A 17,027-nucleotide genomic window follows, 5' to 3' on the forward strand; every position below is an offset into this window, starting at 1 on the left:
TAAGACCCAGGGTTTGAGTCAGCACAGGGGGATCATGGGGCTCTGCAGCCAGCACCCTGTCACCGTTTCCCTGCCGCGTTCGGCCATCGTGCAGCTACGCTGGATTTTGTAAACATGCTAACGCCAACTCAACAATCCGCTTAGACCCACTCTGAGCACCAGCGAATGTCAGTCATTGGCCTTTAGCCCATATCTGTGGATTACGTGATTGTGCGCCAGTGGCTTAGTGGGTGAGGGCACTGCACATGGACCCAGAGCCTCTGGGCCAGAGGGGCATCATTTCGAAACTCGTGGTGGCCTAAACGGATGATTAAAATATCGATTAAGGCACAAGCTTGACAAATGGATTATAAGAAGCATACAATATTAATAATATTCTGCATGGACCTGTCCATTTCAGATCGAAACAATAGGGGACGCCTACTGTGTGGCAGGGGGTCTCCACCGCAAGAGTAGCAGCCATGCCAAGCCAATCGCCCTCATGGCCTTGAAGATGATGGAACTGTCAGAAGAGGTCCTCACACCTGATGGGAAACCCATAAAGGTGAGTCGGACAGCCTGCACATTTCCCAACGGGTGGGGCGCGCCCGTCGGCCCCTGCATACGGTATGAGTCTTATTGAACCGCCTCTGAAAGGCAAATGTCAGTGATTAAAAATGTAAGCACAGCACGGACTTCTGAGGTATTGATCCAGGACTGAACGTTTGGCTGCCGGGCCTCTGAATCTCGTGTCGGGAGGTGATGGAGAGGGGTGTAGAAGCCAAGGAACTATGCCTGAGGATGGGTTTGTGGATGTGCTAGATCTTTCTGCCATTGATTTAGAAGATCCTGGAGACTTCCGTTGCAGAGGTACAGGTCTGGAAAAATGTCTTAAAAGGACTTCTGGAACAGTGTGTCCAGGTTCAGTTGCCGGCCCTGAACAGACTGGCGCCCTCAAGGACCGGCCCTCAGCAGACAGGCAGGACATCACAGCCAAAAACACCCCTTGTTCCCTAATTTTCCACATAGTTTATCCTCACCAACCTCATCTGTAGTCTTTTCCATCATTTTAAGGGCTTTTCTCCTCAAAGCACTGAAAATTCAAGGCGTAAGGTACACTAAGTCATACATCGCTATGAATTGCAATAAAGCAATGATAATTACACAACAAATATGATGAAGAAATGACAATGAAAAAGACAATGAAAGATAAGAAGGCGATAAAAAGACAGGATAACAATTGCCAAGTGTTGAGAATTATGTGAGCCACAATAAATATTTCCATCTCCATTATTTTCATCGTAGTTGCTGGGTTTGTGATTTTCCAGACCAATATTTAAAGCATTAGCATTACCATAAGACATTCATAGGAGCCCTCTCAGCCAATCAGAATGGAATAGTGTTTTAAGAAAGATTTATTAATGACATTTCCAGAACCTTTGAGATCAATGCACACAGCTGTACACACACAGACAATAAAAAAATATATATAATTGAATTTCAGGCACCAGAAATCAGTATGGGTCCATTCCGGCATCAAAGGATAAATGAGAAGGAGAGGCTCTCTGTGGGCATTGATCTGTTGGCGCGTGGCTTCTTTCTGTGTTTTCTGTCTTACATCTGAGCTGGGTTTCGACCCTAGACGCCTCTGTGCTGTGGACTGCTGTATGTAGGCATAGACAGATGGCCTCACGGACAGATGGCCTGACGTCTCTGCCTGCAAAATTCACTTTCAGATTCATATTCCCTCTAGCCCCTGGATTCTGGCCCAGACCTGATGCATCAAATTGTTCCTACAGCCATGACTGACCTTTGAGGCTCTTTGAACCGAATGCAGAATTTTGTTCTCACCGTGGGTAACATCGCTACCGCTTCGTTGAAGAATTTAGCTTTGGGCCAAACGCACTCAGGTGCTTTTTCTTCCCCATCAAAGAGTTAACTTAATGTTGGGGGCAAATTACCTTTTCGGCAGACGTTATCTCCCCCACTCTTTCTGCCTGGCCTCCTGTATTTCCCAGTTCAGACACCGCCCCAATCACGACCCCGTTCAAAGCGCGTGTGCGCATGTGTGCACTAATGAGCGCGGGCGCTTGTTGCTAAATTATTCCTCCACAGCTGTGCTGTCAGCAGCCCGCCGGAGTATGACATGCACCTCGTATGGAGCGATGGAGAGGGGGAGGAGGCTAAATGCAGAATAGAGGTCAAGCAAACATGCAGAGGAGCGTCTACATCGCAAATCTCCTGGGGGCTTACACGTGTCAATTCTCTGTCGGAGGAAGCTTGTAAAAGCACCATTGCTGATGCATTATTCTAGAAAAGATGTAGTAATTACATACATTAAAAAAAAAAAGGAAAACAGTGTCGCTCTAAGGGTTGCCAGATTGGGGGTTTCATATTTTGGGAAAACTACCAGTGGAGAATTGGTACTGATTGTTTAAGTAGTCCTGTGTGAGTTAAATGCTAATGGGTTTTGTGTGCAAGTTTGAGCTGAAACAATCAGATTTAGGCAACAACGCTTGTGGTAGTTCACACATACGTTGTATTAATGGGAGCACCTTTAAATTCACTGTTTTCTATAAAGAATTATTAAAGTTTGTGTTGAACAAAGAGGGTAGGTTGTTTTTTTCTTCAATATACAGATAACTTGACCTTACACTAGTGAACAAGCCATGTCTATTATAATGCTTTGAAAACAGGGTTCTATTAGTATTGTATTTATACTGTAATTAAAATAGGTACTTTCTATTTATTACTGGTTAGTCGTCTGAATTATTGACTTCTTCATATGAAATAAGACAGACTTTGTGGGATTTGAGGGGCTAGTTTGTCTTCCACAACAGAATGGTATCCTTTGAACTTCTTTCTCCAGCATGGTTAACGCTCTATACATTTTCTAAATTATTGTTCACATTATGGTCTAAGAAAATTGGATAATGGGATTGTAATCCCTCCACGTTGTATTTATTTCTTTTATATTAATAAATCTACCTTGGGTCTGTCCCATTCCCCATTTCCTGCTCAATAATAAACACAGGCCTGTGTATATTTCTCCAGTTTTATTTGAAATAAATAGAATTCAGCACCTGGGTTGTGGTTCTTTTTGTATGAATTCAGACTTGGCCTATAATCTATAAAATGTAATGCAATCTGTTATCTGTTTTCCTTTTTTGGTTCTGTGTGTTGAGCACTTCTGCCTCTCAGAGTGGGTTTGATAATGGAAAAAAAAGTCTAAAAACAGTCTAAAGACATTGAGGCTGGGTAAACTGGTCCTGGTGCGAGGATGATCTTATTCTGCTCTGGCGCTGAAGCTTCTCTGTGAATGTGAGCTATAAAAGACGTCTTTTTGCTCAGCAGGCAGCCTCACTGAAAGGAAAGAAAAGAATAGTTTTTTAACAGTCGTCCTCAGTCCTGAATAATCTTTTTGTGCCTTTTGTCTGTTGCTTAATTGAGCTCAGGTTGAATCATTTTCTTTTGATCCTGGTTCGTACAGAAGATGATGTTTTGTCCTTCCATTTTCAGTACATTTTCTTTGAGAATTACAGGACCAACAGTCTTGGGAATCGCCTGGCCTATCAGTGAACTTCTGTTCTTCAAATTATAACACATTTCATTTTGGGCAATGTAGTTGAAAGAGTAAAATAAAGTGAAAAGTAATAAGCCTTTCAAGATTTAGCCATTTAATGTTTCAGTCAAGATGCCTTAATGTTTTTTTTGTCATTTTTTGAAATGTTCTTTTTTCATCTTTAATCAAACATTTATTTTTCTGTGTATAAAGCTCTAGAAAAAGAGGCTGCAGGATTATTTTACTTATCACACCTTTCTCAGTTTATGGCTGTGTTCAAATTGCTATTCTTTAATAAATCACATTTGAATCAAAACTCCATTATTGTTATGTTGCCATAAATATTATACTTCCCTTTAGTTATATCATGGCAGGTTTTGTCTCCAGTTGCTTTATTGAATTAATTAATTATGCAGTATTGTTACCAAATTACAAAAAGTGATAAATGGGAAACTTATCATCTTTTGTTGCTGAATATGATAACTAGTTGAAACAACAACTAACTAAATGAATGTACACCAGTTTTTACATGTTAACTTCATAAAGTTTATGGATTAATAATTTGACAGGATAAGTGTGGTGTAATGCAGGAATCCTATAACAGAACAATAAATTAGCTAAATGCTCAATAACCACACACTTGAATCACTTGAAACCTATATCAATGCACCAAGAGGAGCTTTTCCATGGCTTTTGCTGATATGTTGCCAGGCAACAGAAGCTGGTTAATAAGATGCATTACTTGGCGGAAGAATTGCATTGTTTTTTGGTCCACGTTAACAAACATATAAAACCATTTCAAATATTCATTACATATTATATTATTTAATTGTTCTTAACCACACCCCATTAATCTTTTGAACATTAAATTACGGCTGCTTGATTCTTGTAGAAGACTCTGTGTTGTTTCTGCCGTAGCTCAGCACAGCTGTTTCTCTTGACGCATGCTGATTTTACAATATTACATCATTTCCTTAATTCACTCTCAGAATTTAATGATGTATTTGCATGCTTCCGTGAGGCTGGAGCTGAAGTTGCACTCCCTAAGGGCATAATTAACTGAGGGCAGTAGGAATGTTGTAGGAGGGTTTTGTTCAAATTGAGACCGGAGAGCGTCTTAATGCTCTTTGTAACAGCACCGAATCCAGGCAGGTGCTGCCGCCCACCGTAACAGCTGGACCTGGAGCATCCTGCACGTGTCGTTGTTTATGTCTGGAAGCTTAACTGCTTCACAGTGTTCTGTGCAAATCTGGAACATTTTACTACTACTAAGGGTTAATGTCTTATTACTGGGATATGTAGACTTTAAAAACCGCTGCATGGATATAAATCTATGAAATTGTTTTTAACATTTTGATAACAACATTCATTGTCTCAGAAATGACTACTGATAATTGTATGAACTGTGACCTAAGATGGAACTAATAAATCCCACTTATATAAAGATTGCAGAGTATTAGATTTTAGCTTGATAGACATGGATATTGTGATGCATTAGACGCTGCAGAAAGGCTTTTAAAGGTTTTGTGGAAACATGTTACCTGCATAAGGTGTGGGCATATTACAATAACTGCTGCTACCTTCATTCCTCCACAGAATTAATATTATAATAAATCCAGTAAGAAGGATGGCGGCTGGATTTGTGATGGAGCGTCCATGGCTTCGCTGAAGTGACTGTTTCCTCATAAGTGTGCACGGCATATAACAGGCCCATTCAGATCTGGATAATGGGTGTGTTGCCACAATGGGAGAGTGTGGAATGCAGTTGCCATGGTGATAAAAGAATCATGTAGCCCATGCTGCTGCTTTCTAATTGATTGTACAGGTTTTTTTTTAAGTACACAGACCATCATCTTCTGTTTGGTTCTGTCAGTTCTGTTAAAGGACATTGCTGCGTGTCACATTGTTCGGTTCACTTCCTTTGTACGAAATACTTTAGGGATGCAGTGCAGTAATTCACCACATCCCCCAAAAATATGTACCCTAGACCAGGAAAACCCTGACTATTCTGCACATGACATGAGGACCTGTGAGGGTGGCATGGAGAGGGAGAAAGAGCGAGCGATATCTCTGCTGAACGACGTGACTCATCCATGTTGTTGCGCAGCATGTATAAGGCCACAGCATCGCTCTTAATAGTGGGGACTGATGGGAAGGGGGAGGTGATGGAGGAACAGGGTATGACTAAGCTCTCCTCTCTAGTGGTGGAAGGGCCTGGGAGTGAAATAAAGCCACTGGCACAGCTCTCCATGCTTCACACGTTCGCATGGTTTTCAGACCAAGGTCTACCCATATGACACGTCTACACTCACAATGTCTGCTCCAGCAGGTTAGATCTTCACCCAAGATGGCAATTTTGGCACCAATGCCACGCTTGTCCTGGCTTGGCCAGGTTTAAAAATGTTGCTTGTATCTTTATAGTGTTTGTGCAGACATAGAGGATTACAGTTCTCAAAATTGGCTTGATTTGTACATCAGATTTTGCAGACGATTTCAGTAAGTGTAACAGACATTAACAACATTCACCATACACACACGTATATTGAGTACACGTGGTCAGTGATTTTGGATGAACTTATCAGTGCCGTTGTTAACATACAAGCGATGCTCCCACATCTGCAGTTTTAGTTTTTAGTTTTTTCTCTTCTCAGACTTGAACATCTGGACACCATCACCTAACAGCAGGGCTCGGTTCCTGCTCTGTTTCTTCATTGAAGTGACTGGTCCTCTCCAGAATGTCATCTTAAAAAATATGCTGCTCCACTTTGTTCTACATACAGGTGACAAATTAAAGCCAAAAAGCCTTAATAAATCAGTGAAGGAACTTTTCATGCTTGCTTTGAGAACACTTGTTCCCTTAGAGGGAAAGTTTGCTGCAGAACAGCACAAAGTGATCACCAATATTCCATGATGGAAGTAGTTCTGGAGGTCAGAAGAAGTTTTTACCTCAGTTAACCTTACCTCAATGTACAGAAAATCACTCTGTATTGTGACCACTAAACTTTCAGCTACTGCCGATGTTAGTGTCCATTTGGATTGAGTCTGAACCATCATGTTGCTGCGATCTCCAGATCCTGAAAGTTCACTCTCTACAACATTCGCAAGATTGGGCCTTTTTATTTCACAACAGGCTACGCAGCTCCTCTTCCAGGCAATGGTCATCTCTAAACTCGACTATTGTAACTCTCTCCTGGCTGGAGCTTCTGCAGTCACCAAAAAAGCCTCATTTTTAACCAGCCAAAATACACCCATGTCACGCCTCTTCTCACCTCTCTCCACTGGCTCCCGGTAGCTGTTCGCAGTTTAAATCCTTGATGCTCGCCTACAGGGCTGCACCCTCTTATATCAACATGCTATTGGTTAGCTACACTCCTGCACGCCATCTCAGATCTGCAAAAGAAATGTGACTAAAAATTCACTCTTCATGGAGTCTCCGATCCGAATCTATTCTCCTTTGTTGTCCCTGGCTGGTGGAACAACTTGCCCTGCTCCATTCGTCTAGCCGAGACTATTACCACCTTTAAGAAACATTTGAAAACTTAATGTAAGTTACTTTGGATAAAAGCATCTGCAAAGTAAAGTAAAGTAAAGTAAAGTAAAGTAAAGTAAATACAAATAGATTTGGTGGTCAAAGGTCAAGGTTACTGATAGTTGTCTGCAGTGTTGGCTCGTGGTCCTCAGTGTGTTTTGTCAAAAAAAATATTAGTATTAATATTAGTGTTATAGTATGAAACTGAATGGGCTGGTGGAGGTCTACAACCGCAGGGCAGTAATTTGCAGTTTTTAATTAAACGGTGGCTTTTATTTTGAGTAATCATCCATTTGTGGTGAAAGAGCCCAGTGTCTCTCTGATTAAGGATGTCAGGCGCACTGTGGCCCATGGAGATGGCCTTGTAAGATGGCCCGGTTGCATATGCAAAACATATTGGTTCAGAGGCAGTCATTAGTATTAATGATCTCAGGCAAGGAAAGCGGTGATTGGCAGCGCGCTTGGTGTGTGTGTGGGGGTAAGAATCTCATTTGGGACGCCCCAACATGCCGTCCTGGCGAGGGGAGGGGTAGTAAATCTGTGTACTTTGGCTGTGGTGGGGTGTATGTGTCTGTGTGTGTGTGTGAGTGGCCTGACGCCATGGAGAGCCAGCCTGAGCTGCTGAGAGCGTGCAGGTATCAGCGGGAACGGCGATTAGCATGTGCCGACGGCTACGCTCAGCCAGGCACAGGGGTGCTGGCGACATTGTGGAGGCTTGTTCATATTCTCTCAGGGAGAAGGAACGCGACTCTACGGCAAATGATGAAGATTGGGAAGCGGGGAGTGCAAGGTGGAGTAGATTTGTAACCATGGCGATGTTTTGTACATGCACACTTTATTGAATTTAATCTGACCGACTGACTGGCACTGCTGGGAAGGAAGTGGCCCACCGAGCCAAACACAGTCAGCCCTGTGGCCTGAAAATGGCTGTGGATGAACTGCTTGGTGGTGTGTTGCAGCCAACTGGGCTATTGTTACTCAGTACATGCAAGCTACATGATAGGTGATGTATTACTAGCTGAAAATATTTGCTTGTGTGTGTGTGTGTTTGCGTGAGTGTATGTGTGTGCAGGGTTACTCTGCTACTTTGTAGGTCAAATGTTATTTTTAAAGCTTCATCCTTCTGGGCTGAACAAGATGAATCCACCGTAGACATGCAGCCCACCAGTTGTTGGAGTATTTAGACTGAATTTGACATGATGTAAGAATCACACATGCACATATACAGAGAGAGCCGTACATTTGTGTATAGCTGTACGGGAAGACCTTGATGGGTTGCAGATTATGTGGGTGACCAGCTTATCTGATGACACATTAGAGTAAAGAGAGAGAAAAACGAATAAATGAGAGTGGAAAAAAGATGTTGCTGCCATCTGTGAACAATAAACGCTTGAAATGCATTTTAAATATTTCAGATGCAAATCCAGCTGGGGGCTAAACTGAACTCTCGTGGAACTTTCTGGAACATGCATTGTTTCAGTGTTCTGTTCTTTCATCTCCCCAATCAAGGGGACCCCGGCTATATTTAGGCCGTGTCTGCGCGTGTCTGCAGCCATTTCGAAAACAAGCATCGGACTTGGTATCACTGTTGTTCTTTCTAATTGCCTCCAGTTATGATTAATTCAATGGCTCCGCTCTCCAGAAATAGACTGCGGCCATCACCGTGGCCCGCAGCCCTGCGTTGCCTTCCCCTTTTGTTGTTTTTGCACAGAAAGGAGCAAAGCCGAGCAGGCTGAAAATCCCTGCTTTTAGAACACTTGAGCGAGATAATCACTCTCCGCTGAGCGCTCTTCTCAACCAGCCAATGATGCACGCTTATGTAAGTGCCAGAGTGAAAGTAGGAGAGAAGGATTCTTTATTACTATTTTTTTTTATCTCATGATCTTTTTTAGTTTAATCCTATAGTGGATTGGCCATCTTTACAATGAATCCATTTACATCATTTCCCTTTTGACTGAACAGCATAGGGGTTGGAGCCAAATATGGTATTTATAAAGACCCATGTAGTAGTAATGAATATTTATTTCATACCTACAATATTTTTCCATTAAAACATTTTTAGAATGGTCTGTAATAGGGATTTGGAAAGTCTTTTTTGGTTGTCCCTGCTACAGTTTTGCAAGGTTCTTCCTTCCTTACACAGAATTACCAAAACTACCTGATAAATATTTAACTACTCTGGCTGCTTAATATAGTTTACTTAGGCTTACTTTTTTAATATTAGGAATAATTTTTCCCAAAATGTCTAAAACGTCCCAATATGGCAACACAGGAATTATAGGCAACAAATAGACTTTTAGTCACATTAGTGTCTATATATTCTAGATATTTATTATAATGGATTTTAATGGATTCTAGAAGGTATCTAAAAATAATGTATACAGAAAAATGAAATATGATTAGTATTGCCCATTTTACACAAATACAAGTATTTAGGCTGTGGTGACACTCTACACATTCGGTATGGCTAGAGAGAGTGCAGGGTGGCATACCGGACTCTCTGTATCTCCTCACGGTGTTCTGGAGCACGCTGTCCCCGTGAGGCATGACCTTATGCCCGTCCCCTTTCCAATTCTTTTTCTGCTGTCACTCGACTTCAACCCCCACCCTGTCTGTCACGAACACCGTGGCCAACATTAACCAGGGTGAGTGCTGAACCGTGAAGGGCTTCTAACAAGCGGCGAGCACGTGGCCAGATATCAGCCAGGCGACTCTGCTGTGACCATGCTGACTCTCTTCCTGACAGTTCTCAGTCATGGGCGCGTGGGCGCCTTGTTCGGTCGAAACTAAAAACACGTGCTTTGACCTGGAGCCCGCATGGCATCATGCTATTAGACAGGGGAGAAGCGCAGGTGGAAGGGGTCTTCAAGGCCCCGTCACTGTTATAATCAGGTTCCTGCATACAATAATTATTTGGCTTGCCTCACCCCTTTCGGTCTGAGCTATGCTTGTCTGCTTGAAGATGTTTGTGTGTGTTTGTGCATGGGAAATAGATAATCAGGGTGGTTTTAGGGAGAGGACATGCATTGGAGAGATAGGGGATGGAGTGAATGGGTGAGAGAGAAATTGCGGGTTGAATGTTCAGAGCAGGAGAGAGAGTGCTGGCAGGTGGAGGTGGAGCAAGATGAAGATGAGCGATGAGGAGACAACGTCAAAAACGACGTTTCTGAACCAGACTCGCTTTGATGCTGTTACCCTGATGTTAGTGACCCCCCCCCCCTCCCATTCTCTCTCGCTTCCTCTCCTGGCGCTTGCTCTGCTGTAGCCATGGTAACCACAGCATGCTCAGTGTGCTGGCATCCCTTTTTGGCTGGCCGTGTTATTGAAGTGGATCATTAGGGTTCAGGCCGGGGTGTTTTATAGTTAATACAAAGAGGCAGGCATTAATAGGAGCCGGTGCCAGGCTGCACCTCTGTCACATCGGCACTGACACTCGGGCATGTTGGCCTTCACTTCCACTTGTGCATTCCATCCCGCCATGTTCCTGCTCCAATAACTCTCTCAGCCATCATGTTTGCTTGGGGTACCTGATTCAGTTCTTGAACAATTCTCATTTCACTACATCCATAGATTGATTTCTAGATTGTGTTCATTTCGCCATAAAAAATGCACTTATTTCAGATGTAGTTTACTACAACTCAGTGTCAGATTCATTTTTTTCCATAAGTTGACCCACGGGAAATGCAGCTCTGAGATGATGGTCAAATGCAAAAATAAAAATGTTTCTAAATATAAACTGCAAAGTGTAAAGCTTCACGTTCATTAGTTTACTTGAACGAAACATACATTACACTGTTACAACAATTATGTACAGTTTTGAAATGATTATACCTGTTACCAGATTGGACAGTTTTAAATCTGTCTGGACAGATTTTTCAATTTTTTTTCCTGAAAGCTGCATATGAGAAAAATTGTTGTTTTGCATGCACCAGTTAAATATGTTTCAGGTTTCACTTTTGAAATAATCATAAACTCATGTCAGCAAAACAATAAACAAATCGCTGTTAGAGAAATACAGAAACTGATTTCTGGAATCTATGAATCTTCTTTTCCTTTCCCCCACAACCCTGATGATTGCATTTGTCTCTTTTTCCGACTCTCTCACAGCTCCGGATTGGGATCCACACCGGCTCGGTCCTGGCTGGGGTGGTGGGGGTGAAGATGCCTCGCTACTGCCTGTTTGGGAACAATGTGACACTGGCCAGCAAGTTCGAATCCGGGAGTCACCCACGCTGCATAAACGTCAGCCCCACAACACACCAGTAAGCCTTGTCTGGGAACGGATCTATTATGTTTCTTCATGTGCTGTAAAACGATCAGGCTTACTTTAACGACTGAAATGGAAGACCCATTACTGCCGCCATACTGTTTATTTGTGTGTGTTCTGTTTAAAGCGCTGTGCTCACAAAGATAGAAAAACATGACATTTTGTGCGGACTTTTCTTTTGTTACCTGTAGAAAAAGTGTGCATTACATATGATTTGGATTCTATGATTTAGTTTTAGGGTAGATTTAGGTTTTATGTTTAGAAATAACTAATATTTATAACCCTAGTAACAACTGTGTGTCTTTGTGTGTATATATATGCTGTCCAACACCTCACTCCAACATCATAAAAAGCTTAATTTTGACTGAGCACCAGCACACTGTGTGTATTTGTAGCTGAGATTAACAGATCGGTTGTAGGTCACTCGGCAGGTCAGTGCTGGCAGTGTGTGGAGTTTTATTTGCTGATCGATTAACAGACATGGCGTGGCGATGAGGTCAAATGAGGATTTAGTGTTTTTTTTCTTCTTTTCATTGTGTTTTAATGATTTTTCTTGAACAACCTAGTAAAACCTGATGAATTAAAGACAAATAATAAATAAATAACAACATGTTAAAGTACCAGTTACACAATAATTATTCTCATTATGCGAGAACAACTGTATATTGGCTATTGGTTATTTGTTGTGCTGGATCATGCTTGTCGTCCTCTCTGCTGCCAGCCTGACCATCTGTCTGTCCAGCGAACATGCTTCCCTGACACATCACACCCCGGACAGCATCTTTAATTCACGCATTCATGTTCATGTATTGCTCCATGCATAAAACCATTCGCCCATCCAGACGCCCCCTTTCTGTCCCCCAGAGACCAAAAGAATTTGGCTGCAGCAGAAGCCTCCTTTGTGGCCTTTTTTCCATGCATGTTTATTCCAATGGCGCCTCTGCTGAGAGCAAAAAAAAAAAGAGAGAAACAGACAGACTCAGTGTCAGAGGCGTTGCTGTGGCAACCAGCCTTTAGTTTTTGCCATTCAAGGGCATTCTTTCCTCAACCAACACTCATAATTGCTGAACAGAGGGAGCTAATTGGTGCAGGTTCCTGTGATCCAGCTCTGCTGCAGGCCAGTGTGTCTGGGAGGAGCTCTGGCTCTCTTGACACATGCAGCTTTGGCCTCAGTGACAGCATTTAGTCATCATCAGTGGCACAGGAAATTCGTTTAAATGTTTGTCAGGGTAGGCAGGCGTGCCAAACAAATGCACTCATTAATGTTACATACATTGTATTAACATAACCATTACACATACTGTATATTCAGCCATTTATTAAAAAATCAGTGGTCATCAGCCATTAAAGTAACCTCCCCATACACCTCTATCCCATTAATGATAAGATTTATTACATTGCATTTGTAAGATATTTCCCAGTGCAATTTCACAGTGATTCACAGTTTGTTATGTTAGAATTGAATAAAAAGTTTAGGCCTATGTGCTCATTGGGACCTTCGGTGCTATAGACTAACTTGTTCCTGGCTGGTGGAACAACTTGCCCTGCTCCATTCGACTAGCCGAAATTACTACCACCTTTAAGAAGCAATTGAAAACCCACTTATTAAAAAAGAATTTCAGACGAATCTAACACTTACACACGCACACACACTGCACAAAATTAAAAAAAAAAAATAAATAAGAAACAAATAATTTCTTTGTCCAGCACTTAACAATTTCCGATCATGTTCTTTTTCTGACAAGTTAGGCCTTATCAGGGCTCTTAGTTTTGTAAACTCAACATCTATAGAAATCGAATGAGAATTGCTGGTGTCTTCCTCTTGTAAGTCGCTTTGGATAAAAGCGTCTGCTAAATAAAGTAAAGTAAAGTAAAGTAAAGTAACTTTTTTGACTGGATGCACATTTTTTCTTAGGTGCATGAGCACAAAAGTTAGGTGCACCAAATAACATTCGGGTTAACATAAAGTACTGTCAAGAACTGGCATTGTGGGGTGCTCTGGATCTGCATCTGTTTTCCCCTAATTCCTGAATATATTACAAGATTACAGGATATATTACAGGATATATTTAAATTATACGTACAGGAAGTGATATATTGTCAGGATCCGGTCCGGCAGGGGCTACTCCGGATCCGGAGTTCAGGCCAGAGTTTCATGTTCTTCCTGTATTAATGTTTCCAGATTGTTTAAACCTGTGTCTGGTTGTATAACGCTGCCCTATTTGTGTCTGTTCGCCATTGGGTCATTGTTACTTGATGTGTGTGTGTGTGTGTGTGTGTGTGTGTGTGTGTGTATATATATATATATATATATATATATATGCTGGTTTGTTGACTATTGCCATGATCAAAACCCGCTTCATGAGATGCTAATAAACCTTCAGGTCCTCCTCATTGCCTAACTTAAGGTGGTGTGTTTTATTTACATTTACAGCATTTATCAGACGCCCTTATCCAGAGCGACTTGCAATCAAACTTTTGACTGGTAGTGTGTGTGTTTATAACTGAATCAAACTGGGTTGAATACAATTGTGTTTCGTGTTTTTAGTGTCGAGTGGGACCAATACAGTAGAAACTGTCAGGAGTAGATTGAACAGATGTTATTATGATATCATGCTGATATTAAGTGCCCTTGTTTTGCACCACAAGGTTTGGGAGTCTGTAATGTCTGCCGATGATGTCCTGCGTTGTCTTAATGAGCCGTCACAGCTTTAATGCGGCTGGCAGCCACACTGTGCAGCAGCATGGCAGCATATTAATAGGCTTTCAGTGCAACAGTGAAAGTTCACTCTCTTCTGAAGAACTTTGTGTTGGTTTAGACGTCAAAATTCAGTGGCCCATGTTTTTACGTTGAATTTGTTTCTGGCTTTATACCGATGTGACTGTTTACACTGTTGATTGCCAAAAAGAGATGCTGCGTCATTTTACGCCTTCCTCTCTCTCGCTCTCTCTCTCTCCCTCCCTCTCTCTCTAGGCTCCTGAAGGATGACTGTTCCTTCACCTTCATCCCCCGTTCTCGCCAGGAGCTCCCTGAAAACTTCCCTAAAGAGATTCCTGGGATCTGCTACTTCCTGGAGGCGGGGAAATCGCAGAGCCACGCCTCCCTCACCAGCTCACGCTCAGCGCCACTTGCACCTATCCGGAAAATTTCCTACAGCATCGGCACCATGTTCCTGCGAGAGACCAGCTTATGAGGGGCTTGTTCTGCACCTAGGTGGCCACTCATGTTTCATGTTGGTAATGGGGAACGTCCTGTCTCCCGAACACCATAACCCCGCCTTCAAGCTAACGGATGACCATGAGAGTCAAAGACGGTGGAAGGGTAGCAGCAGCTGAATTAGGAAGGGATAGAGACATAAATAATGAACATTTCCCATACACAGACAGACACATACATGCAAAAATGCATAAAATGCACACATAATGTCACATGAAGCCCACTCATTGCTTGCTGGGTTGCAGGTTCTTGATTATTCATTTGCAGAACTTGGTGCCTTCTTATAAACCCCCATTAGATGCAGGCAGGGCTCACCATCCCTACGCCACACAGCCTGTCTGCATATCTGTAGCTAAGGGTTGGGATGTCTGCGTGGGTGAGTGATCAGGGGGTTTGCCAGTACGTTATTACTGAAGCTCTGAGACAAGGACGTGTGTCAAAATGTTCATAAACTCCAAAAAAAAAAAAAAAAAGGAAAAGAAAAATGACATCAGATCATTCAGTTTCCTACACGCACCCTCGGCCTGTGAATCATCTCTGACAAAACCAATAAAGCAGCAGTGGCCAGGTACAGCTTGATGGGTTTATTTCCTTATTTGCAGGATAAAACCCCTCACCCTCCACAACTAGTTTTTTCCAAGATCTCTCGGTGTGTCAGAGCCCAGCTGTATATATTGCATAATAACAACCAGTCATTTTTTTTTTTTTGTTCTGTTATTTGTGCATCATTTCATTATTGTCAAAAAGGTATAATGAATTTAAAAATTGGTTGTAGTTTCAACCAGTGCAGTTCTATGGGAGGAGAATTCTAGTGTAGAAATTTGCTATGTTTGTATCGTAACCCACAGAAAGATGTTTCCTCTCCCACTCATGTTCTTACCTGTTTCGCCCCAAAACAACATCCCCAAGGATATTCCTTTGAAACATTTTATTACAAAAATTTTCTTTCTTTTTCAATTTCATTTTTAATGTAGAGTGGCAACATGTTTTACCTTCTGGGATATAGTGTAATCATCCTTGCTATCTACTAGCAGAGATTTAAGATCATTGTCCATCAATCCATCCTTCACTGAAGATTGATTTTTTTGTGTGAATATATTGTCTCCATTTGCATATGTTAAAAGTGGTTAATGAGGTCACTCTGAACCCCCTCTTCCCAAGGGGTCCTAAGTGGAAAATGCCCTCAAGAGTCAGTATTTCATCTGAGAATCGAAGCACCAATGACCAAGGAGAAGGACCACGCTCAAACATGTGAACAGGCGTCTCGCTCGGCGTTCTCATCGGGCCAAGCGTGAGGAGGCAGCCCTTTTGCCAGGTTGCTTAGTAACGGGCTAGTTTGTTTCATAGGGATGTTAAGCACTCATAACTCCAAGCTTGCACCCAATAGATGCCGGAATTCTATTAGAATGACCCGTCCACACTGTGCCCTGGATTTTTGAAGTGTGCTAAAAATGCATCTACTGTAGGGACATGGGGTTAAAAATAAAAAGGTTCTGGTCGTGAAGCTCTGCATGCTTCTACACATTGTGTTAGTTTTTTCTTAATCTGTGTTAGGCTTTCTATTCATTCCATTATTAAAAGGTCCATCAGCAGCAATAGGTGTGCTTTAGTGTTGTGGGGGGAGCTGGTTTGCAAAGACGGGTTTCTAGGAATAGCAATAAAAAAAACTGCTCATCTTTTTTTTATGTTGGGAGGTGGACATCTCTCCTTTCCCTTCAAGAGAGTAATGGTTTGACCTTTCGGTCCAGTTTTTATCTTCCTAGAACATGCACAGTGTTTCACTCCTATTGCTGTTCTCTGTCACGCATTTTTTAAATTATTGAGCTGACCCGGGGGGGTGCAGTAATAACAAGACGTCACTGTAGAACTGCTGCCAAACATCACCTGTCACTCTGCAATTTCACCCCTGACCCCCACAGGGTTTTACAACACAATAGAATATTTAGGAGTATTCTCAAACGATGGTCAAGTCATTTCAGTGTTTAATTTCCTGTTGGTTTCAACATGAAGTACATTCTCACAAAAATGTGGTTCCTGGTGGTTCTAATAAGAACCGGGTAGGGTGTATTCAGTTAACCTTTAAATGGCAACGGCACAATAAAAGCCCTAAAAGTACTAGAGACAAAGTGGGCTTATGGAGGGCACTTGTAGAACCTTTTTTAAACAGTTATATAAAGAACCACATTTCCTGACTGTGTACTACGTTAAACTCAAATCCACACACACACGAAAAAGTGTATCAGTTCCCCTAGTTTAACTTTATAGACTTTCATGTTCATTTTTTGTTGCAAAGTTTAACACAGACATTAAGAGGCCCTATGAGCATACTGGAGGTAAGCTAACATGACTCTGTACATAGAACCGAAGAAATGAAATATAAAAAATGTACTTGCTGCGTGTCTGTATGTGTGCAAATATGTATAATGTACAGAACATCTTATTTTGCAATAAAGGCAAAACTCATTTTTCCTTA

At 42.0% G+C, this 17,027-nt stretch overlaps 1 protein-coding gene across 1 annotated transcript in view; it reads left to right on the forward strand.

The window, feature by feature from the left end:
* Positions 1-17,027, forward strand: part of gucy1a2 (guanylate cyclase 1, soluble, alpha 2) — a 33,661-nt gene extending 16,634 nt beyond the window's left edge. Inside the window, exons 6-8 of the mRNA XM_028962955.1 lie at positions 401-544; positions 11,178-11,332; positions 14,312-17,027. Coding sequence (XP_028818788.1) covers positions 401-544; positions 11,178-11,332; positions 14,312-14,531 — 519 coding nt within the window. The 3' untranslated portion in view covers positions 14,532-17,027. The remainder of the gene's footprint in view (positions 1-400; positions 545-11,177; positions 11,333-14,311) is intronic.

The sequence above is a fragment of the Denticeps clupeoides genome, chromosome 19 (genome assembly GCF_900700375.1).
Source record: "Denticeps clupeoides chromosome 19, fDenClu1.1, whole genome shotgun sequence".
NCBI classification, from domain to species: Eukaryota; Metazoa; Chordata; class Actinopteri; order Clupeiformes; family Denticipitidae; genus Denticeps; species Denticeps clupeoides.